General features: G+C 43.1%; 1 protein-coding gene across 1 annotated transcript; it reads left to right on the top strand.

Annotated features, from left to right (window-relative positions):
• Positions 1 to 647: 647 nt before the first annotated feature.
• Positions 648 to 20,749, top strand: LOC101157684 (guanine nucleotide-binding protein subunit alpha-14). Its single transcript, XM_023954567.2, has 8 exons — positions 648 to 909; positions 1,144 to 1,316; positions 9,022 to 9,206; positions 9,407 to 9,561; positions 11,627 to 11,755; positions 13,581 to 13,710; positions 15,404 to 15,557; positions 18,329 to 20,749. The coding sequence occupies exons 2-8, from the start codon at positions 1,166 to 1,168 to the stop codon at positions 18,532 to 18,534; spliced, it is 1,110 nt and encodes a 369-aa protein (XP_023810335.1). The 5' UTR covers positions 648 to 909; positions 1,144 to 1,165; the 3' UTR covers positions 18,535 to 20,749.
• The last annotated feature ends 3,834 nt before the right edge of the window (positions 20,750 to 24,583 follow it).

Raw genomic sequence — 24,583 nt, forward strand, 5'->3', positions numbered from 1 at the left:
CAAAAAACGAGTGACACATATGAGCAGCATCAGGTTTTTCCCCTCACGCCGACTTGTCATTATTTCATCATAGATTTGGATGTACATTGCTGCTTCCAATATTGTGAAATTAGCTCATCAATAAATTGTGGGGGAAACAAGCTAAGAATAAATGTTGCAAAGTTGAAAATCTCCCCAACTAGTACATGTTTGTGTATTCATGAAGCACACATCTGTAATATATGTATTTTACTGTACATAGGTTTTTGGACATACACTTTGATTTAGATAATGGATAACAGGTTTATGCAAGAGGTGCAGGCTGCATGACAGAATACGTGACAATTCCATGGAAATGTGTACAAAAATCTGAAATATCCATGCAATATGGTCAGTCGTAGAGAAGGAGAGAATGATTCAGAAGTTGAGATGCTTCAAGTTTTGTTGGTCAAATTTCTCAGATTCTGCTCATTACTGGGGAATAAACTGTTTGTGTTTGATGGTCTTTACCTGGATTGGTCTATATGTACATTTTTAAAGTTTAAGCATCGTGTATTTACATAACAAACGCTCAGGTGTGACGGTTACACAGATTTTTCTTCTTTTATTTTTGTTATTATTATTTTTTTAGTTGCTCTTATTTTGGAGGGCCTGGAGGGGCGACTTCCGCCGCGCTCGCGCTGAAGACGTGCGGCTTCCTGGCGCGCTCCAGCGGACAGAGCGTGACCGCCTCGTCGGAGAAGCCGCGCATTCTTCAACGGCGGCAGGTTCGGGGTGGACTGTGACGGAAATTCGGTACCGGAGCCAGGGAGTTCGGATGCGGCCCGTTACGCCGCAGGTGGACCGGACCGAGGACTCGCTGCGAAATGGACCGCGAGCGGCAGCCGGTCACCGCCGTGTTCTTCGGGGAGTTTAAAACTCTGACTAGAGGTAAAGAAGATGATGTGACGAAGAATAAGAAGAAAAGAAAGACGTAAATTCAGAAAAAAATGGTTAATTATTATTGCTTTTTATCTCTTTAATGACCTTAAGAGTTGATTTCTGAGTCAAAATAGTGATTTATCATCACATTTTGGGGATAAACCTCAGCAGACGCCCGGATGACAGAGAAATGTCAGCTTGTTGTTGTTTGTGGGTGATTCCTGAGCGGTCACGTGTCCACAGTCTGACCCACCTGGTGCTGCCCATGGCGGGCTGCTGGCTGTGGTGCCACCGCACCTGCGTGTGCTTCCTGTCGGAGGAGGAGAAGAGGAGCATCGCTATAGACCAGGAGATCCGGAGGAAGCTGAAGCAGCAGAAGCAGAAGGAGAAGAGGGAGATCAAGATCCTGCTTCTAGGTCAGTCAGTCACCCTCCATGCACAGCATTCTAGCATTATGGGATGCATCTCCCTGAGCAGAAGCCACCCAAACAGACGTGTCAGGTATGTGTCATCTCGTGGGTATGTGAGGAATGGCACAGAATGGTTTAGGCGTCGCCTGGAAACCGGGCTGGACCCACCCGGCCCGGAAACCTGCCACTGATGGCTGGTTAAACCGAGCCAACAGAACCACGACTGGATCTGGGAGGCTGAAGGTGACGGCTGGAGCTCCAGGTGATTCCGATCGTCCCCATTTCATTAAATCATCATGAGGCCGTTTTTAGCGAAAATCCTGTCGTTTTCTAAGGCGTCGCTTCTGCAGAGCGGCAGGAGCTCATCAGAGATTCACCTCTGAGTTGTGACCGCTGACGCAGAGCAAGCCCGCCCCCACTTCCCATCATTCATCTGTTTTCCTGCTCGCTTACAGCCCCTCACACCTTCAACCGAACACTGCCGTTGGAGCGACGCAGCCCTGCGGTTTTGATCCATCAGACGAGGAAAACAAATACAGAAATACTCAGAAATGCGGTTTTAATCTGAAATTTCTTAATATTTGTCCGCCACAGGAACATGCTAGAAACCCCAAGACTATTTTCCTCTTTAAAAATGATTCCTCGGCTCCACTGCACTGATGAAGCAAATTAAGCAATCAAAGGTTGTTGTTTTTTTTAACAATTTCATTTATTAACACTTTAAACAGCAGTTTTTTGAAGATTTTTTGTCAATAACAAAAAAAAAAGTCTTTTTGATAAATAAGTCAAAGGTTTTGACATTAACGGTTTAATTTTGTTATTATTTATTTAGTTAGCCAAACCTGTGGATCAGTCACTGTTTTATCTGTTTTTTTCATTGCTGCCATTTAGACTTTATTCAGATTTAATTCAAAATTACTGCAGAACTAAGTAAGATTTATTTCAAATCTAATTCAGAATGAATTTTAAAAATAAATTCACTTTTAATTCAGGTTTACTTTATATTTAATTTAGATATAGTTAAGATGTATTTCAGATCTAATGCACATCAATTTCTCATTTAATTAAAACATATTTCAGATTTAATTTAGATAAAATTCAGATCTGTATCACATTTAACGTATACCTAATTCCAATCTCATTCACATCTAATTCAGCTTGAATTCAGATTCAAAACTAGATATAATTTCGATTTGTTTAATCTAATGCAAAGGTGTTTCAGATCCAATTAAGTTCTTTTTCATGCAGTTTTAATATTCAATTTCTTTATATTTGAAAATTGCTACAAGAACGTGTAAAAAACTTAAAAAACAGGATTTTCATTGAAATAGATCTTTAAAGTCGTAATTTTATTTGAATTTATTTCTAATAACAAAACACAAAAGTGATGCTTTGGTCTTATTAAACCTGTATAAATTGATATTAAAAAGAAGCCTTTAGTGATGCTGAATCCTACAGACGTACAGGTTGATGCAGGAGATTTGTTGCCGGTAGATTGGAGCAAAGCCATGTTTACCGTTGCATCACCTCCTATTTTTTCCCCACAGCACATATGGAAAAAACCTTCAGGAGCCTTCTTGTTGCACTTTGGAAAGTCAGATTGTATTCTTGTTTTATTTAGACTTTCAACTGCCCCACAAATCAGAGGCTTTAAGTCTTTCTTTGTTGTAAGAGCGTCTTTGGGGGTGTGGACTGCAGGGACGTCACAGACATTCCTAAACTGTCCTGCTGCTGATTCACATCGGTCAACTACAAAGAAGCAGCTTTGGGCTAAATTCAAACCATTTAGGTGACTTTGAAAATCAGAACCTGCAGACTTTTTCTAAAATGTGTCCAAAAGTGTTTTTTTGGTGACCAGCTAATAAAAATGGTGTTTTTGGATGTTTTTAAAGCCAATATCATGTTATCCTTAAGGCTTTCAGAGTAAAGTAAATCCATACACGTGATAATATTTTACCTTTAGCACAATAAAGAACACATTTTTTATTAAATATGAGTTATTTATGCAGCTCCTTCAAGAAAGACAACTTAATTCTCTGAGACTCCGCCTTTCTCTCCTTGAGGGTGCCGCCCATTTCACGACACATCATGAAAAGAAACGTCCAAACTTTTGCAAAGATGGATGTGCCGATTGTGCATGGAAAAGGAAAGCGTTTAGCTGATCAGTGGGCATGTGTGTTAGCCCGGGGGCGGGGCTGGCAGTGCAGACTCTTCCTGGAAAGGGGCGGTTCCTCACTTTGTGACATCACAATTTTAGAAAATGTGATTAAAAAACCTCTTTGGGGTTTTTTGTGAGGAGTGAACATCATAACACACTGAAAAGCTCAGAGAGTTGATTTTGCATGATATCAGGCGTTTAACGTGTTCTTGTAGCGTTTTTCTGATGACGGAATTTTAGAAAGAAAATTCAGCTTAAATTTGCGTTTCTGAGTTTGTCTTTATTTACATTGCTGTGACTCAGGAGCAGACAAGAATATACACTGGGCGGGGCTACAAGCTCTGCTCCATTGTGATCATCCACCTGCAGACAAATAGATCCATGAACGTCTTTGTTTTCAGCTGGAATCCGGATCTGAACTATACGGCTGGATAGCTACGATATTGATCACCATTTTTGTTACTCCGGGAAGGTTAGGATGTGATGGGCTGTAAGCTAGCAGGAGAGAGTGCAAACAGAGGGGTGATGGGAAGTGGGGGGATATAGTGCCCCACAACTCAGAGGTGAATTTCTAATGAACTCCTACCGCTCTGCAGAAACTATGTCCCAGAAAACATCACAGGTTTTTTGCTATTTTGGCTAAAAACGGAATCATGGTCATTAAAAGGCGACTAGGAAAACTTTGAAAAAAGATGACCAGAGTGGGACTTTAAATCAGCTGATGACTCCATTTCTGAGGCAGCGGTTATTGAAAAATAATCTTAAAATTATCTTTTCTGACATTTCTTACGTTAATAAATTACATCTAATAATCTGCTTCTTGGCAGCTGTAACCTCATCCTGTGATCCAGTCCTAAACATTTCCATCTGTTTCTCTGAATTTATGCTGATTTGGTGGATTTCCAATCTGACCCAGTACTGTTACCCGGGCTTGGGACCAGCGCATAGAAAACAGCTGAAAGGCGCCCCCAAGTGGTTGTGCTAGCTTACAGCACTAGAGAATGTCTCAGATTCCGAAACTAGGCGTGTGATGGCCGTCCAGTTTGCGATCTAAAATAAACTGTTATTTGGATTATTTGTAGTGTTTTGTTTGGCTATGCAGCAGAAATTCAAAACAAATTTAATCTCAGGGTTTGAAATAGTGAAGTTAAAATAAAATAAAAATAGTACTTTTTAAAGAAACATTATTTTTCCACAGAGGATGTAGTTTTTTTTTTTTGGTTTTGTCAGTTTTCGTTGGGGAATAGCAGCAGCAGCAGCTTTAAAAGGCGACTTAAAAGGTGTCTTTCATAGTTAATTTATCACAATTCAGTTTCATTTAAAAAAAAACATCCTGATTCGGGACATCCGAAGCACCCTGGTAACACACATGTATTTAACCCTTGTGCTATCCTAGGCACTTCAACGTTGGGAGTGGGGTCATCTAGACCCACTAGACAGTGCTCTGAACCTTTTTTCTTCAATGATTTGTGATCTTCACTGGTGTCCATAGATTACATGAAATCTTTCCACCTTTATCCACCTTTGTCATGGTAGGGAGAACACATCAATGGAAGGGGGGGGGGGGGGGGGGGGTCATAGGATAGCACAAGGGTTAAGAGCGTCTGAAGAAGCAAAACAGATGGCAACAGAGAAGGATCATGGGAAAACCTGAAACACCATAAAGACTGGCCAAACACTGATCCACAGTTATTGCCTGGTCTTATTATCACTGCAGGAAATGACAACAAGCTTATATTTGTGTCTGTAAACATGACTGCCAGCTCCACACCCCTCAGCTTTGGGAATAAGGCTTTGGAGAGCAGAGCTGGAGGATGTGAACAGTTTTAGATCCTCGGCACGAGTTTGACCGGAGATGTGTGTCCAACACGCTGTAGTGGAGCTTGGTTTTATTTCCTTGTCATATATACATGTTTTGAGTTTTACGATAATGTTTTTCAGAATATGTCCAATTTTTTTCCCATTTTTCGTCAGTGAGCAGTGATTGGTCAGAGTCGGTCTGAGTCAACGTTTCTATGGCAACCACTTTCCCCGATCAATATTGGTCCACACCCCCTACCCCTTGGAAGTGGGCTACACGAAATCTGTCAATCAAACATTCAACGTGGGGGCCACGTGCTTTTTTTGAGGCATCTGATTGGTCAGTTTATAACTTAAATAACTATAGAAAAATTAACTAGGATTATCAAGAACACGTTAAGAAAAAGGTATCAGAGGTATCATGGTTCTTCTGACCAATAGTGGAAGAGGTGGAAGAGGCTAAGTACGAAATGTCGAAACGGTTGGGTTCAGTGCTAGTGTCCTTGCTATGTTGGTTCTGGATTATCATCATGTCGTGAGACTGGGCTTGGTTGATCTTTTCTTGAAAAACAAATGCAAACGTTGTCAGGCTCGTTGCTGTGTTCACCAGATAAACCAAATCCATATGTGACTACCAAATCCAAGACCCTGATTAGTCAAAGGGTGACCTGATTTAACTGGCAACGCCCATTCAATGGCCGTGTGTTTTGTACGTAGAGCCCAAAAACGGTTGTAAGACCAGCATAGCTACGCGTAGACGTGTTAACGCTAGAGTTTTGAAGTGGCCGGTTGAGTGCGCGTTGCCGAGGGCGATGGGATTGTAGCCTTCTGAGGTGTTTAAGGAGTCAACGGGCTCTGCCATCAGGCAAAGGATGCTGGGAGGCAGGGAGCACTCCCCCAGCACAGCCTTCAGAGATTCTGTTGTACTAACTGGATGTCTTTTTAAAGAAATCTATCAAACCTAATAGTTATTTGTATTGAGGACATAAAGTTTGATTCCAGTTTTCTTCTTTTAGTCTCATCATAGGTGTCTGTGATCTGAAATCAGAATCAGAATCATTCCATCACTTCGTCCCCTGTTACAGGTCAGCAATGTCAGAGCAACTGAATGAGTCATTGAACCAAAACCCTAGTTTTTCTTCCGTCTCACCTCTGTCTTTTGGATTAAGGTCACTTCTAAAGAACACAAATATTTGTTCACTCACTGGGTTGAGCAACCGTCTGCCAATCAGTAGGCTGGAGGTTCAAATCCCAGGTTTCAGTTATTGTGTCCTTGACCAACACATCTATCTTCCATATTACTCTCAAGGACACACACTTGTAGACTGCGAGGAATCAATTTACTGACAAACTGTCAGTAAATGCTAAGGTGCCAAGAAAATAGAAGAATTGTTTACTTTCTCCTCTGAGGTAACTTCATTGTCATTGGACATGCCTCAAGTACACAGAAACGAAATGCAGTTTGGCATCCATGCGTCCATCCATTTAAATGAAGCGAAAGGTGCAACAAGGACAACTCTGTCCTGTGGCATGGCTCCGGAAACATTCAGATGGGGGCGTTTAGGTGGACATAACAGGAATAACCTGTTTGCCTCTGAAGGCCCCATCTCAGCTGGAGCATCACGCAGATACCTGACAGCCGTGGAACTCAGCAAGAATATGTAGAGCTGCATTCCAGAGGTATTACCCCGGCAGTATGGTAATAAAAGTAAAGAACCACCAAAGTGGGGCACACCTAGTTCAAAAGCTGTAAATGGGAAGAAGCCCCGCCCCCTTCTTCTGATGTCATTCAATTAGTTGTGTTGATGATTCCAGCTTTTCTTTGTGTCTTCATTTTACAGCACTTCTCTTAACCCTTGTGCTATCTTAGATGACCCCCCCCTTCCATTGACGTGTTCTCCCTACCATGACAAAGGTGGATAAAGGTGGAAAGATTTCATGTAATCCATGGACACCAGTGAAGATCACAAATCATTGAAGAAAAAAGGTTCAGCGCACTGTCTAGTGGGTCTAGATGACCCAACTCCCAATGTTAAAGTGCCTAGGATAGCACAAGGGTTAACTGTTGTTTTGTTAGCATGTCTGCGGGCTGCATCTGAGCAGCCCAGTGAGAAGGCGTGCTCAGGAATGGTATCCTGAGCACGCCTTCTCACTGGGCTGCTTGGTTTTTTCAAGACCAGGGGTGTCGCGCTTCAGGCCTTCAGGGTCAACACATACCTCTGCCTTACCTGCCGCTAATTACCTGAATCAGGCGTGTTTTGGGAATTACAGGCTACAAAGGGGAAGTCAGTTGGAAAATAGTCAGGACTGTGAGCCTGAAAGCCTGGAGACGGACACCAATGCTTTACAGCTTGGGTCTGTATATAAGAACTGGACTGACTGACCCGTCCCCCCTGACATTCCAAACAGGGAGTATCCGCTGGTTCCAAGGAGCCAAAACCCCGTAGACTTGTATAGAGAAATAAACAGCAGTTACTCAGTCATGCTATTGGTCAGAAGAACCATGCTCTGACGTGTTCTTGATCTTTTTTTCCCCATGACATTTTTTTTATATTGCAAGTTGTAGTAGGTTTAGGGGATGTCATCTGGACTTGCAAGTTATTAACCGCCCAATCAGATGCCTCGATAAAAATTAGATAGATAGATAGATAGACAACTTTTTTTATCCATTTGGGAGGTTCCTGCATGGAAATTGACAGGCTGGAGTGGCTGCCGTCTCTTACAGCGCCCTGCTCATATAAGAATAATTGGTGGTCTCACGTCCAATGTTCAAAGTGTTTGACAGATTTGGTGTAGCGCGCTTTCAAGTGGTGGGGGTGTGAACTTCCAACAAGCTCACTCCTGATTGGTGAGAGTGGCTGCCTTAGAAACATTGACTCAGACCCACTGGGACCAATCACTGACTGCTCCTGGTGCCAACATGGTTAACTTCTGTAATGCGAAAAAATGGGGCCTTAACAGACTTCATTTGGTTGGAACCAGGAGTAAACCGTTGTCTGTGGGTGACGTCACGCTCACTCGTTCCAGTTGTCATGTACAGTCCATGGTCCCAGGATATTCAGTTGCATTTGGCAGCTGTGGAAGCTAACGTAGAGTCTGAACAAGTAAAGAAAGTGGTTACAGGTGCTCAGTTTAACTAAAAAAAAGCTAATAGGATGAAATCAAAGACTCAAGACATTTTTTTAAAACGGTTACCCTGGTGTATTTAATCAAAGCTGAAGGACATCTTTTCACGCCTTTGTTCTTTCTAGTTAGTACTGGTTTGAGGCAATACCTCCCCAAACAAAGCCTTAGTCATGTCCACCTGTATGGGGGTGGACCAGTGCATTGCTTCAGGGTTTTGGGTTGTCCTTGTCTGTGGAGAGTCATAGAGAGGAGTGGCTGATTCTGAAGGTGTCCCCTTGAGGCTCGTACAGCCACCTCAAAGGACGACGTGAAAATGGAATGTACCATTGTCGTGTGTGTGGTAAGTGTATGATGATGTATTTGTCAGGATAATGGAAGTTGCGTGCTTTTATAATGTACGGGGGATGTCCATACATTGTCTGTTTTCCCCATTTCAACAGTCAGGCGGCAACGGAAGGAGAGCGCACCAATGGCCTCCTTGCACAGTCCGCAGAACAAATGAAAAAATCCATATGACCCACCTGTATCTCCACAGCATGCCCATCCAAAAAAGAGCAACTTCCAAGGTGAAAGACCGATGGAAGCATAAGTGATGGTTTCCTGTGGTTGTGCTTTTTTCCCCTGTAGGAACTGGAGAAAGTGGGAAAACCACCTTCATCCGACAGATGAGAATCATCCACGGGCGAGGCTTCTCAGAGGATGAAAGAAAAGCCTTCGCCAAATGTATTTTCCAGAACATCTTCACTGCAGTCAAGGCCATGACGGGAGCTATGACCATGCTGAAGATCCCCTACGCCAACCCTGAGAACCAGGTAAACTGGCACATCCCATGCAAAGGTCTCTGTCAGCAGAAAAACGAGGATGCAACACGTTACACTTGAATGGGTGCTGATACACAGAGGTGTCAGCACAGGTCTGCAGCCAACATATCAGATTTATGGGCTGTTGTCCAGGAGAAGCCGAGAGGATCCGGGTCAACGTGAACTCACCATGAACCATGTCTGTCCTTCAGATGTACGCCAAGTTGCTGCAGGATGTGAACACAGTGCAGATCACACGGCTGGAGCGGCGGTACGTCGACGCCATCCGCCGCCTCTGGGGAGACCCAGGGATACGGATCTGTTACAGCCGCCGCTGCGAGTACCAGCTCCTGGACTCCACGGAGTAGTGAGTATCTGTATTTAACAGAAAGACAAAGGTGTGCCACACCCTGAGAGCTTGACGCAGCGGTATCAGAAAACACTTTCAACAGGTTGCATTTCATAGAGAGCAGGCCTCCAATGCCACCAAACACAGCGGACGGCTTCTACTGGTTTCCACACAGAATAGAGACTTGACCTTGTAAACTGCAGTCGTTTGGTTTCTGACAGATTTTCAAACAAGTTGTGAAAAATAGTGGTTTCACCAGGGCTCATATGACAGCCGAGAGGCGGGGGATCACACCGAATGTCTGTGGCCGAAGGGAGTTTCAGACAATTCGTCAAGATAACTTCTAGCTTCAGTAAAAAACGATGATGGTCTAAACGTCACAGTTTCTGTGGGATTTACCACAAACGTCAGTGACGGCAGGACAGCCCTCTGCTTGTTCTCCATCCCGCCTCACTCTCTGCCGGTTCACCGGATCAGAGGATTCTGGTTCTGGATGAGTGGAAAGGCCTGGCGTGCCTCCATTTCTTGATTGAGTGCTTTCTGAGTCTGGCTCAGGTCTGTTCTTATGAGTTTTGGGTCTTACAGTTTTACAGACTCAAACGTGGAAAACCACCTCATAGCGCCTCAGCTCTGATTTAAAGCAGGTTTTAAACACATTTATTTTATTATCTTTTTAAGCTGCAGTTTATTGGAGACATTCAGAAGTTCTGACATTAAGGGTGGAGTCTTGTTTTTTATTTATATAGTTATCCAAGTCCAAATAAAATATCCAAACGGTTGTATTTCAGAGAGAACAGGTCTCCAATGCAACCAAACACAGCAACGACATTTTAACCTTTATTGATTGGCAGCTATTCAGACTAACTCCTATTCAAATCAAATCTAAACATTTTTCCAATCTAATTTATATTTATTTTAGATCTTATTCAAAAATAATTCTGATTTAATTCAGATGAACTTCATATATAATTTTGGTCTATTTCAGGTCTAATATATATCAAAATCAGATGTAATTTAGATTTATTTTAGATCACATTCAAGTTAAGTTCTGATAAAAATTCATATTTCAATATAATCTAGATTTAGTTCACATCTAATATATTTATAAATTCCATCTAATGCTGAAAAAAGTAGATTTAATTCAGATTGAATTCAGATTCATCTCAAATCTGAATCCGATATAATTTAGATGTAATTCCAGTCTATTTCTCATTAATTTTTATCTAATCTATAACTAATTACCATTATATATTGATATTTTTAAAGATCTAATTTTGGTTTTAATTTAGATTAAACCAGTTTTGATACTTTATGCAATTTGAAAATAATTCACATGTAATAGAGATTTAATTCAGATCTGATTTAAATTGCTCATTTTTGTGTTTTGTCTGAATATTGAAGTATTTATGTTAGACCTGATGAATAATAAAACTGCATTAATCATTTATTTACGTTGATCGGCCGTAGATTTGGTGTTTCTCGGCTTTCAGGGAAACAAATTCCACATTTTTCTGTCATGAAATGGTTCAGTTAAGGCCAAATCTTTGTCTGGGAAAGCAGCTGGAATCTGGTTCCTGTGGCATCATCTGCAGGTATTCGGACTGTTTGACGGGTGTTTTATTGTGTTTGAGCCTCACGGGTTTGTGTGGAATTTAAATAGTGGTTTTAAAACTTGAACATCAATCATTAGCTCTTTAAATGATTCATTTAAACGGCGGCGGACACTTGTGACCCTTCGAACCGGCAGGCTCCTCCCCTTCCTGGTGGTTCCTGTTTACCCGGCGGATCAGTCATCAGTTCCAGCTCGATAAGGAACAGGCGGTCCACATCGGCCGGCGTCCGTTTGTGTCAACAGCAGCCATAAAGCTTTGCTTCGCACACACTGATGTGGACTCCGTCTGTAGCCTTCATCACTTTTTTTTTTTTTTTTTTTTTCCAGCAGTGAATCACTTTAGTTTGTTTAATCGGGCCGAGGCTTGATGCAGAGTCAACAGAGGATTTAGCAGAGTGTCAGAAAGCGACTCTGTGGTGAAAGTTTGTCCTTTTCCTCCCTCCTCCTCCTCCTCTTCCTCCTCTCTTTCAGTTACATGAACAACATGGAGCGCATCTCGATGGAGGACTACATCCCCACCGAGCAGGATGTGCTGCGCGTTCGCTTTCCCACCACGGGCATCCATGACTACTCCTTCAACATCAAGACCATCACACTAAGGTGCCCAACGTTTTCACGACATAAACCAACCCCAACACGGATGGAATTAGAGGGAAAAAAGACCCTTCTGTTGTCTCTATGGAGCCAAACAGAAGGATGTTTCTAAAATCCACAGACAATGATAGTTTTTAGTCTAATTCAATTTTATAATTGTCATTCTGAAAACGCTTTCATGGTTTTACTCATGGAGTGACATTTGGGAACAAGTGGAGGAGGTGTTTTCTGCGCTGTCGCATTCGAATGGCGACATGCCGTCAGTGTGACTTTTGACTCCTCTTCACTGCCTGGTGACTGAAATCCGTTTTTGGGGTTTTTTTTGGGGGGGGGTGTTAAAGAGCTTCTGTTGTTGGTTTTCTCTTCTTTAGCTCACTACGTTTAACTGAAATGACAAATTCCCAACAAAACAGTTTCATTAGTAAAAAGATGAAGCAATAAACATCTATAAAAAAACATCTTCAAACCAACCTGTAGATGCGTTTATTTTCCATGTCAAACCAGACTTTTTGGCATTGGTGCTACTTTCTGAAGGATGCCTCCAGTGGTCTTTTGAGGAACTGCAACAATCTGCACTTTGGGTTTGGATCAACGTTTGTTAACAGAAGGGGACGGGCTCGAGCAGGAAGAGCATCCAAAATCTGTCCTCAGGAGTGAAAAGTGGTAGTAAACACATTTTCCAAAGGAAATGTAATAAAACGTGAAAAAAAAGTTACGTTTGAACATATCGGATTTATAGACCAAAACATGGAATAAGGGGAAAAAACAAAAAAAGCTGCGAGTAGTGTTGGATGACCAGCAGCCTCAGATCGTGGCCCCGTCCTCACTAAAAGCCCCCCCACCACGTTAGTTAGAGCCGCTCTTTTCAAGAATAAAAAACGTTGTTCTTTCAGTTTTATCTCCATAGCAACCATTTCCCATTTCAGTCGCCTGAGGGTGATAAACAACTCTAGTTAATTTTTAAAAAAATCAGCAAAAGTAAACTTTTAGATTTCCTCGGTAACGGAGGTTTTTTGCTCATATTGTTTATTATATCGTTTCATACAGTTTGAGGCCATGATTTGTGTGTAAAAGTTTCATAATTGTGTGCTAAAAAATGCAACAGGTGAACGCCACTTTGGCGAGATCGACACTCTAATGCCGTTTAAAATCAACAAACTTTAAAACCAACATTTCTATTTAAGCAGCTTTTCAATGACATTCAAGGAATTAGATGGAAATCCCTAGTAGGAGTTTAAATTTGTAGAAAATTTTGGGAAAATTCAAGATGGCGGCCTCTTCTTGAGGTCAAACGTCAACAATTCCTTGGTTCTGATTTGGACTTAAGCTGGCGATGTGTCGGTGAAACTTTGATACTCGAACAAAAAGGTTTTCTTTTCGGGGGGTGGGTCTACTGCGTCTTAACGGAAAGTTTTCTTCAAAATCTTGTTCATCATTTACTAGAAGTTTTGAGTTTGTGGGGGGAGAGACATTTTGGCTTAAAGGCGCAGTAAGAAAGAAGAATCGCCGAAACGATCCGAATAAAAATATAATGTGAATATTCCAGTAATTCCAGATTCTTAAATAATTTTTTGTGTTGGATTTGCCCTTTTTTATATATATTGGGCCACCTATAGCCCGATCCTGAAATCCTATATTTGAACTTTTTTCACCTTTTTTTCAGCTTTTATAAACTAGACATAACATTAATAGGTTGTAGTTTCAGTTTTTCTTTTGCCTAAAATAACATTTTTCAATCTGCACCAGTGTCTGACACATTGATGACCCTCCGCTTTGATAAAAACACCGTCTTGCATTCTCAACTCCCTGTTCTCCCGTCCCGTCCCGTTAGGATCGTGGATGTGGGCGGTCAGAAGTCGGAGCGCCGGAAGTGGATCCACTGCTTTGAAAACGTCACCTCCCTCATCTTCCTGGCCTCCCTGAGCGAATACGACCAGGTTCTGGAGGAGAGAGAGGGCATTGTAAGAAAGCTTTGTCTGCACAAACGGGTCTCTGTGGCGTCCAACGCTGCTGCTAGGTTACAGCGCCCCGGGGGGGTCAGGTGGGGGGACAATAACAAGAGCAGTGTTTTAGTTCTGGATGTGAAAAGGCAGCAGTCGAACAGGAGCAGTGTATTCTGGGAGAAATCCACATGTCAGGTTTGTCAAAGACCCACTGGGAGGGAAATGGCGTTTTTATCATTTCCTTGTGGCTTTTTGTCTGATGGAGGAGAACATCGGTAAAGAAAATTAAAATTTCATTATTCAAATCAGTAGAAATCAAGAGCTAAAGAAAAAAAATGCAGTTTGAAAAAGATTGTGACACTTTTTCACATTGTGAAAATATGCAAGGGGGGGGGGGGGGGGGGCACAAGTTCCCTGCTCGGAGCAACAGGGAGGGAGGGGGGACGGGGTTGCTCCATGTCCACAACTGAGAAGCACATTTCTGATGAACTCCTGTCACTCTGCAGCTCAAACAGGTCTTTAGCATGTAAAACTGGTGAATATTTTGTGGGGGGGGGGGAAGCACGGTGGCACAGTGGTTAGTGGTCTCACCTCACAGGGAGAAGGTTCGAATCCAGATCTTGCACGTTCTCCCCGTGAACGCGTGGGTTCTCTACGGGCACTCCAGTTTCCTCCCACGGTCCAAAAACATGCTTCATAGGTCAGTTGGTGACTCTAAAGTGTCCCAAGCTGTGTGTGAGTGTGATTGTGTGTGTGAGTGTGTGTGAGTGTGATTGTGTGCCCAGCGACAGACCGCCTTCACCTGACAGCAGCTGAGACAGGCTGCAGCATCCCCCGTTAACCCGGAAGGGACACAGCGAGTTTAGAAAATGGATGGATGGATGACAAAAAACCCACAATGTTTGATTGGTTCTGGTTTTGGAGACGTTCTGATTGTTTTTCCTCACTTTTCATCGATGCTGGACAGTAAGAGTCCAAACCTATGAAATTCTCAGAGAACCTTCTTCTTTAGGAACTTCACAAATTTGTCATTTGAATTTGTTCCCTTTAGTTCAAAGTTTGCTCACCTGAACTACAGCTGGGAGAAGGAATTAGCTAAACCCGTCTAACCGCAGACCCGTTATCCTGGATGTGAGGGTAAAGGACCGATTCCTCCTGTTCCAAACTCAGGATGGAGATGTTCCTGAAACTCAGGTTCATCAAAAGACTCAGGTGTCAATCAAGTATCTTGCATGGTTTTCAACTTACCTGCCGTTGACGGTCTGTTGGCTAAACACACCTGATCCAGGTAATCAGTAGCAGATAAGGCTGGATCTATAAAAAAACAATCAGGATGCAGGTCTGACAGCCCCGATCTAAGAGATGTTTGGACCTAAACGTTCTACAAATACATTCAATGTTCCGTGAAAACACCTTTAAGCAAAAAAAAAAGCCTAAAAAATTGTTTTTGATGCATTAAAGTTGCCTAAAAAATACATGTACGACAAAAAAAGTTTAAACTTTCATGTCCAAAGGTAATTTCATCCGTCCACCAGCAGGTGTCGCTCTTGCACAAGCCATCCCTCCCCTGCTCTTCTTCAGCTATGCCTTTATCTCTCCCAGACAGTTTTTGGTCTGCTTCCACATTCATTTGGTCCTGAAATAAAAAAAAAAAACGATCTCCTGGAAGCCGAGCGCTGTGAGATCTCTGATCTGTGCGTGTCTTCCTCAGAACCGCATGAGGGAGAGTCTGGCTCTGTTCTACACCACCATCCATTCTCCGTGGTTCCTCAACACCTCCATCATCCTCTTCCTCAACAAGACCGACATCCTGGCCGACAAGATTCGCAGCTCAGACCTGCAGCAATACTTCCCCAACTTTGCAGGTCAGCAGCTTTTCATCATCCTTGCTGGGTTTTTTCGTGAGCGGCGCTGCGGTCCGAGGAGGAAACGGTACCATGTGACAAAAAACACAGCAGAACCCGATTCATGTATCAACTTTAGTTCTAACAGTCTGTGGAGGTTAGATCTGAGGGGTTTCTGACTCCCAGGTGGATCAGGACTCCAGAGACGGAGATGGATCCAGATGAGTGAAGTGATTGACAGAGGCAGGTGTGACGGAAGCTAAACCCTGCAGGTGTGACCATGACGACACCACCTGTCTGTAGACGAAGACGCTGGAAAGAACAGCTACTTTCAAATATGTTTAACCTTCCGTCTGCAGTCAAAACATGAAGGAAAACTCGGGTCTGAACATCAAAAAAACAACAATGTAATAATTAAGGCGGAGCCTAAATTCTGGGCTTCATTTCCCTCAGAAGCAGCAGATGGTTTTTCTCTCCGACAGATTCAGGTCTCTGTCCATCTGTCCAGGTTTCTTCTCTTCTTTTTCCCTCTGGATTGTTTGTTTTTCTTTGTGTGATGAGACGCTGTAGCTCGGCTGCTGTGAAAAGGCTACCCCCCCCCCCCCCACACACACACACACACACACACCATCACCCTTCTCCTCTGTTACCCTTGGCAACTACAGACAGATACTTTGCTTCCTGTAAGCCCTGCCACCCCTGCAAGAAGACCCCCAGGTGTACATGCATGAGCCGTGCGAGCAGCAGGGGGGTTGTTTGGTGACTGGGCGCCAACATTTGCAGATGCGTGTGCGCCCACTGTGCTCTTCCACTAACCGTAGCGGGAGGAAATAATGACCCACGCCAGGTCAAGCTCCCACATGTCAATTTAACCTTAATGGCGGCAACTCGGAGCGGCTCCTGGCTTCGCTAATGCTGCCGCTTTCCAGAAACGTCCCTTTTTTTTTTTTTTTTATTGGCGGCGTACTAACCGCATCTGAAGGCTGGTGCTGTTTGGTCAGGCCGGGCCTTAAATCCAGCCCAAAGAGGCTAAATGGGGAAAAAAAAACATCATGATGTAATTTATGTGAAAGGCTTCGTTTCTGCTGATTCCATTCATTTAGAGTTCCAGCCGTTGTACTGACTGTTTGGTTTCTGGTGTTACAGAAGCAGCTCTGAAAACAAAACGCCAAACAGGAACGCGGTCTTTCAAACTAAAGTTCCTTCAAACTTATTTGGGCGTTATTTGTTTTTTTAAAGAATTACTATAAAGAAAAACACTTGATGGACATGCTGTCACAACAAAACACAGCTTTAATATGATGCAAAATTACCTCTTTGAGCTATTAAGTGTAATATAAAGTTCATTCCTCTCTAGAAACATCCCCATATCTGTATTTTGATCCATTCACGCATTTCTGAGCATTTCTTTAAAAGTGTGCCCTCTGAGCACCAGCCCCTCCCAGTCCAGTGAGTGGGTCCCCACGTTGTGATGTCACAAAGTGAGAACCGCCCCTTTCAGGAAGAGTCTGTGCCGCCCCAGGCTAACAAACACGCCCAATTTCTCCGTGGAGCTAGGAGTTGTAGGTTGACGCCCCCCACAAGGAGAGAAAGGGGGAGCTGAAAATGAGCTGAAAATAATTCCCATTTCATTAAAAATCCATTGTGCCAAAGCTAATATATGATCATATATGGTACAGACCAAAAGTCTGGACACACCCTCCCATTCATTTGAACTAGAAGGTGTTTCCAAACTTTTGGTCTGGACTGTATTTGGATAAAATTTACTCTGAAAGGCTTGAGAAAAGCAGGATATAGACCTTTTTAAAAGCAGCAAAGAAAAGATTTTGTAGCGGCTTCAAAAAACAAAAATGCTGGGTTTGATCGATTGACGCGCTCAACCCCCCCCCCCCCCCCCCCCCCCCCCCGTCCATCTTACCACAGGTGAGTTAAAATCATGTGACCCGCAGGGTGATTACCTCCTCAATGACCGCTAACAATACTATAATCAAAAACACAAACGAATACAATATTCATTCACCCTAATAAAAAGCACAGGTTAATTCATGGCACCCACAGATGTTAAATAGTTCTTTTGTGTTTTAGAAAGGAACAAGTGCGGTGAAATGGGACAGAACCACGGTGTCATGATGGTGTCACGATGTTTGAAAATGACACGTTGGTGTTTTAACGGAAACCTTTCAAGATCTCCAGACAAAATAAGTGATTTAGGTCAGGAAAATATTTCCAAATAAAATAAATAATATAAAAGGTCTTGGTTTGAACCACTGACTGCACATGAGACCTGGACTGAGCGAGTCTAACGTCGCGGTTTGGTTCAGCTTCAGACCAAATGAAGTCAATCCAGTCGTCAATATGGACGCCGCCGTGTTTTAACCAGATGACGGTAAAACAGTGACTGGTTGGAGTCGGTCATTGTCAGCGTTTCCACGGCAACCAGTCTGGCCAATCATGAGCGAGCTTGTTAGAAGGCCACTTGAAAGCGGGCTACACAGAATCAGGCAATCAAACGTTTTGAATGTTGGATGAGGGGGCAGATTTATTGAGGCTCTCTTTGGTGAGTTCATAACTTGAATAACTGCAAAAAAATACTTTAAAAAAAAGGTAAAGGGGCGGGGTCAGTTAATCCGGTTCTCATCTACAGTCAATGGTTTGATCATTTTGTTTTGAGCACAAATCTTAACTTTTCCACCTCACTGGAGTGTGTTTCTCTCACTTCCTTTTCCCTATCCATGTGTTTTTAAAATATCATTCTCTTCCTGCCTTCCTTCCCGCTCCTCACCATCCTGCAGGCAGAAGGCAGGAACCAGAAGACGCCATGAAGTTCATCCTTAAGATTTACGAGCAGCAGGCCATCAACCTGGACAACAGCGGCGAAAGGAAGACGTTGTACCCGCACTTCACCTGCGCCACAGACACCAGCAACATCCGCAAGGTCTTCAGCGACGTCAAGGACACGGTGCTGGTCCGGTCTCTCAAGGACTACGGAGTGATGTGACGGTTCTGGTGAAACCAGCCAATCGCCTCCCTGTTTGAACGGGCGAAGGCCGAACTGTACAGAAGAAAGACCGTCATAGACCCGGACACCCGGACCGCCAGCCTCGGTTTGAATGAGCAAGCTGACGGAGATGGCGGTCTCTGCTCCCTCGCCATCGCCCCCTCTGCTCCTCTGTCTGTGGGGAGCGTGGGAAACGCAGAGCTGTAATCAAACTCCTGATTCTCCACTCGCTGCTTTTTTTTCTCCCTTCTGTTTGATTCTGTTAAGATGAAGAAGTGCTGGGGTCACGCGGCTGGTGATGGATCCATAATTGAAGCAGGAGCAGAGACGCCGTGTAGCGCTCTGCAGCCGTTAGCCCAGTAATGACTTTTCCAGGTGAGACGCAGCCGCTCCCACCAAGCCGCCGCCCACTTGACCGCAGAATTCCAGCAGATGTTGCTAAAAAAAAAAGCAATCGTAGACTGTTGGCAGCTCCAGACTTTGTTTTTTTTTTTTAATTCCAGTTCAGGTAACTGTAGTTGTTAGAAGCCCTTCAGTCCTCACCCGCTCTGATGTAGATGAAGCTCTCCTGATATTGTTTTCCTGTCAGTCAAAAGCACCTGGAGGGGGGGAGGGGGGGGGGGGGGGTCAGGTAATCGGTTTGGGAGACACTGTTGGATGTTTGTCTGGATCCCAGCGACTTGAAGGAAACCTGTGACGGCTTTCTTGTAAACTTTCCATACATCACTTTAGATTCCGGCCGTTGGTGACGTTTTCAGGCTTGCTGGACGTCTAAAAGTGCGGGAAAAAAAAGAAAACCGTCGTCTGAAGAAGAGCTGGACTTTTCCCGTATGTAGGTGTCACCGCTGATGCTTCAGAAGGAAAACATTCCCATATCTTTATGGAGAGCAGACAGGAGCGTTTCTGCCGTTCTAACCAGGAATGGGATCCAACCTGGGAGTGACGTTAGTGATGTTGCTCCGAGCTCAGCGCTCGCCGTTTTGAGCGTACAACTTTGAAACGTTTGCGTGCTCGAAATGTTAGGTTGCCCCTGAAACAGGAAAATGCTCTGGAGACTCAAAAAACACCTGCAATCCAAACCATTTTCACCCGAAATGGTCAGAAATTCTTCCAATGGCGCACAAGCCGGATTGGAAGAATTTCTGACCAATCAGCATCCAGCGTCATGCCTGTGATTGGCTGTTTTTTATGGACTGTTTGTAACACGACACCTTGCTCTGTTTCAAACGTAGAAGAGAGAAAATTTCTATTTTTATTTGCACATATTTTTTTGTGCGAAATCGTTTTTTGAGCTCATAAGACGTTTTCCGCTCACAGCAGTGAGTGTTGCGCTTGGATAGCAGCACCAAAATCCCTCCGTAGGAGACGAGGAGGGATTTTCCATACAGTCACTTCCCATCAGTCGAAGGAGTTGGAGTAAAAGGGGGATGTCCTGGCTTAAATGTGGAATAATGCGTGAACTTCTTGAACTTTGTTTTTATCTTTCAGACTTGTAATGACTTTCCATAGATTCAGACTATTTGTGACGTTTTCTGGCTTGTTTAGGATCTAGAGATGCAAACATTTGAAGGAATAAAATGTCTGAAAACTTACAAAAAAAAGAGAAGTCTGGAGAATAAAGCAGGACTTTTCCCGTCTGAAGGCGTCACTGTTGGTGCTTCAGAAGGAAAAGGTCTCGTGTTTGAAACCATTTTCATGGAAAAGCACAGAGCATCTCTGCTTCAACCCGTTAATGCGATCCTACCTGGGAGGAGGAGGAGGAGTTTCCCATCATCCTTCAGTCCCGTGTGGAGGAAAAGGTGATCTCCTGGCTTGAATGTGGAATAACAATGCGGCGGCAGTGGCGTGGGTGACGGAGGATCAGGCTGAGGTCTGCAGCAGCTGTGCGCCTCACATCATTGAAATTCATGAAATTAACCCACCTGGAAATGAATCGCAGATGAGGCTGCGCTTCTGGATTCAGCCGCCGCTGTGATCACCAAACATGAGAGCTTGGATTTCTCCTTCGCATTCAGACGTGGAAGCTCAGTGTTTGGTGTAAAACCTTCAAATGTTTTCTGTGACACATCTGTAACCGTTGACTTTGGTCAGAACCAGATCCTTCACCTGTGGGGGGAGCGACTCCCCACTGCTGACATTGAATTGTTGTGTATAGACTTTGGTGGAGGAAGAATGCAAATATGTTTTGTAGGTATTCATTAAAAAAAATCCCAGACTTGTTTGCTCGCTTCTATGGAGCCCCTGAAGGGCCATTGAAAAAAAAAGTTATTTGAATTAAAAAAAAAAGTTACAGTTACTAACTCATAAGAGAAAACCAAAAAACAGTAACAGTGTACGGAGCCCCTAAAGGGACATTGAAAGAAAAAAGAATTGAAGTAAAAAAAAATTACTGGTGGGCAACAGCTACTAACCAGTCAGTAACTGGTTACTAACTCACAAAAGAAAACAAAAAAAAGAGTGTACGCAGCCCCTAAAGGGACATTGATGAAAAAAAAAACAATGGAATTAAAAAAGAAAAGAAAAAAAATAAGAAAAAAACAGTCACAGGGTATGGAGCCCCTACAGGGACATTGAAGAAAAAACTACAATTAAAGTAAAAACAAACTAACTGGTACGCACCACTTAGTAATAAGTGAGCACCCATTACTAACTGGTGTTTTTTTTTTTCTTGTTAGTTAGTAACCAGTTACTAACACACACAAAACAATAAACAAAGTGTATGGAGCCCCTACAGGGACATTAAAGAAAAAAATACAATTAAAGTAAAAACAAACTAACTGGTCCACACCACTTAGTACAGGTGATCACTCCTTACTAACTGGTGCAGACTAGTAACGGATGCGCACCATTTCGTTTTTTTTTCCTTTTTATTTCAATTGTTTTTTTCTTCAATGTTCCTTTAGGGGCTCCGTACCCTGTGACTGTTTTTTGTTTTCTCTTATGAGGGAGGCGCCGTCTCCATGGCGAACAAGGTCTCGCCAGCAGCAGACGTGGGACGCCTGGCGCCCACACTTGATCAAAAAGAAAAAACAGCAGACATTGCATAAAATGGAAAACATGGATGTTCAGCAGTTATTTGCATGAATTATCTCTGAGAAACGTTAAACACATGTGCAGTGTTTGCTCAGGAACCAGACGCCGCATCCGCCTGGAAACCAACATCCGCCTGATGAAGGTGTAAATAGTCTCGGCCCTCCAACCAGGTGCCTGAAGCAAAGTGACACCTCATTACAGAGAAGCAGATCCCTTTTCTCAGTCGGCAGGTGTGCACAGGACAGACTACAGCAGACACAGAAATGAGCTCACCTGCTGGGTGTTTTGCAGCTTTAGGAAGAGCATGGAAGCTCTCTGTGGGGGGTTAGGGCTGTCAGAAGACCAGAGGAGCGTGGGGCCGATCCCGAGGCTGTCATGTTCAGGTGTGTCGGTGTGGATGAGCGTCTGCAGCCAGCTGTGGGAAGGTCGGCCTCTGCGGGCGTGAATCTGATCTTAAGGTTCCTTCTCCCGTTAAAGAGGTTCTGTTTTTATGTCCTGCAGCCGTCCTGGACGGCGAGGAGCAGATTGTTTCAGCAGTTCTTTCTTCTGTTGAGCCAAAATTGGATCTCCGTCAACAACTCAGCAACACTTGCATGCCCCAGACGACGCTGAAGTTGGCTTCCGATTGGCGAATACTAAAGGAACATTTCACTGCAGGCCCTGTTCAAAAACCACAGGACTGGGACTGATCAAACCTGGAATAAAGTATGATTCAGATAATAAAGAATACATCAAACACAGTTTCTGAATTTTGAAAATGTGAAATAGGATAATTTTTTTGCACTTTACGTACTGACAGCAGGTAAGACCAGTTGTAAAATACAGTAATTGTATTTGTGAAATAAAGGCAGCGTATAATGTATTCTTTACTATCTGAATCATACTATAATCCAGGTTTGAGCGGTCCAGGTCCTGTGGTTTTTGAACGGGACCTGGTCTGGGGTCTGTGTTTCCTTGTTGCTCACATACTTTTTACCGGAATATTGTGAAAATTTAATTTATGAATTGTTGGCTCAACCTGAACCAAATGATATGACATAGAACGGAACATGTTGGGAATGCAGGCGTGGTTAGCCACAACAGGGTTTTTCAACCTTTTTTGAACCACGGCACACTTTATCCTTGACAAAACTCCTGCGGCACACCAGCATCCAAAATTAAAAAAGGAGAAACTCTATAGTCTGTATTGATGTACAGTCCCTCTGCAATCTCAATGCATTTCATAGATAATTGTGGCAGAAAAAGCTGGAATTTGCAGCAGTTTTTTCTAAAAGTTGTAATAAAAGTTAAGTTAGTTTTTAGTAATAATTTTCAACTAAACTATGTTTCTAAACTGTTTCTTAAATGTTGTTATTACTTCTTCTTAAGTTTAACATCTAAAATAATCCAGACGTTATTAGAAAAGTGTTTCAGTTAGAAAGATGACTTGGACCAAACTCTGGGATGTTTGGCTGTTAAGAAACACAAACCTTGAAGGAGAACTAAACTGTTGACTTCTGACCTCTGATTCCACCAAGAAGATTGAAAAACTGGTTTATGTGTGTTCGTTATGGTTTCAGGACGTTTAACAGGGAAGACTCACTGTACGCTGAGACGCAGTCACTTTAACCCAATGCATCATGGGAGATGTAGTGATGGCAGATAGACTCTTGTCTCTGAGCTTCATTGTTTTGTTCACTTGTTCCACGGTCTGATACCAAATCCTGCGGAAAGCTACACCGCTAAAGACGAGCTTTAGCTGGTATTTTTGTTGGAACTGAGAGACTTTATGGGCAGAATCAGAACAAGGAAGTGAAGACTTTAACCACTTCTGATTGGTCAGACTGATGACATCTGATTAAGCCTCCAAGAATGATTGGTGGAGACAGTTAAAGGGGCGGGACTTTTCCTAATACAGCTGAAGCTGTGGCTAAATCGCGGTACCGTCATTCTTATCAAAATGTCTTTAGTTGAATCAAATAAACACAAAGAAAAACGTATTTTATGATCTTTAATATTCCTACATACTCAGTGTTTTATCAGGGCCTGTTTGGATGAACACAGAGCTGATATCCTGGAGATGGGAAATGTTTTTAGATCAGTGAAAATGGGGAATTTCCCATGGCCCACTAGTGTGCTGCAGCACACCAGTTTAAAAACAACGAGCTAAAAAAAAACCTCAGTTGCCAAAAATTTACTTTGACTAATTCCTCTAAGAATTACAGAAATCTGTTCGTCACCCCCAGGCAACCAAAAAATATTATAGTTGCTATAGAGATAAAACCGATAGGGAAGCCGCATTTTGGAATAAGTACTTTTTTTGTAATGAATTGGTCACATGCAGGGTCTCGGGGGAAGAAGGGGCCAATAACCATTTTTGTGGAAGATATTTACTTTTTCTAAATGTACGTCCTTCAAAAAAGCAAAAACGTTTCCCGTTACGTTTAATATGTTAATTTGAGACGAGACAAATGCAAAATTTTAATTAAAAGACAATATAGAATGTCAGGAAGTTGTCTCCTTAAAGATTATCATACTAAAAAACCAGGGGGAAACTCTATTTTTAAAACTATCAGGGCTAACAGTGACACCGCCTTGTTACAGGCTCTGCAAACGTCACTGCAGTCGGCCAACCATAAAAACTAATAACCAAATCAATTACCGCTTTGGGGAAAAGTGCTCCTCCATGTCATCCTAAAATAGTCAGAAGATCCACATCCTCTCAGTGATGACAGAGAGCAGAAAACGCCGCATCAAAGCTGCATCTGCGGGCTTCCCGGGTTTCTGTTCTCCGCCTCGGATCATTTCCATTCAGTTTGTGAGGCTGAATCTGGTCCTGAGTGGGAGTTTGCCTCTGATTGAGCACTGATTCATTCCAGCCGGAGATTGAGCTTCTCGCCCTGAGATTCCCTCGAGTCCATTGTGATGTCAAAAAGAAATGAGTCCAGAAATGAATCATTATTAAACAATGAAGGCAGGATCATAAAATAGCAGATTTTCTCTCATTTTTACATGTCCCGTATACATTAGTTTGACG

This window comes from Oryzias latipes, chromosome 4 (assembly GCF_053564925.1).
Source record: "Oryzias latipes strain Hd-rR chromosome 4, Olatipes_Hd-rR_3.1".
NCBI classification, from domain to species: Eukaryota; Metazoa; Chordata; class Actinopteri; order Beloniformes; family Adrianichthyidae; genus Oryzias; species Oryzias latipes.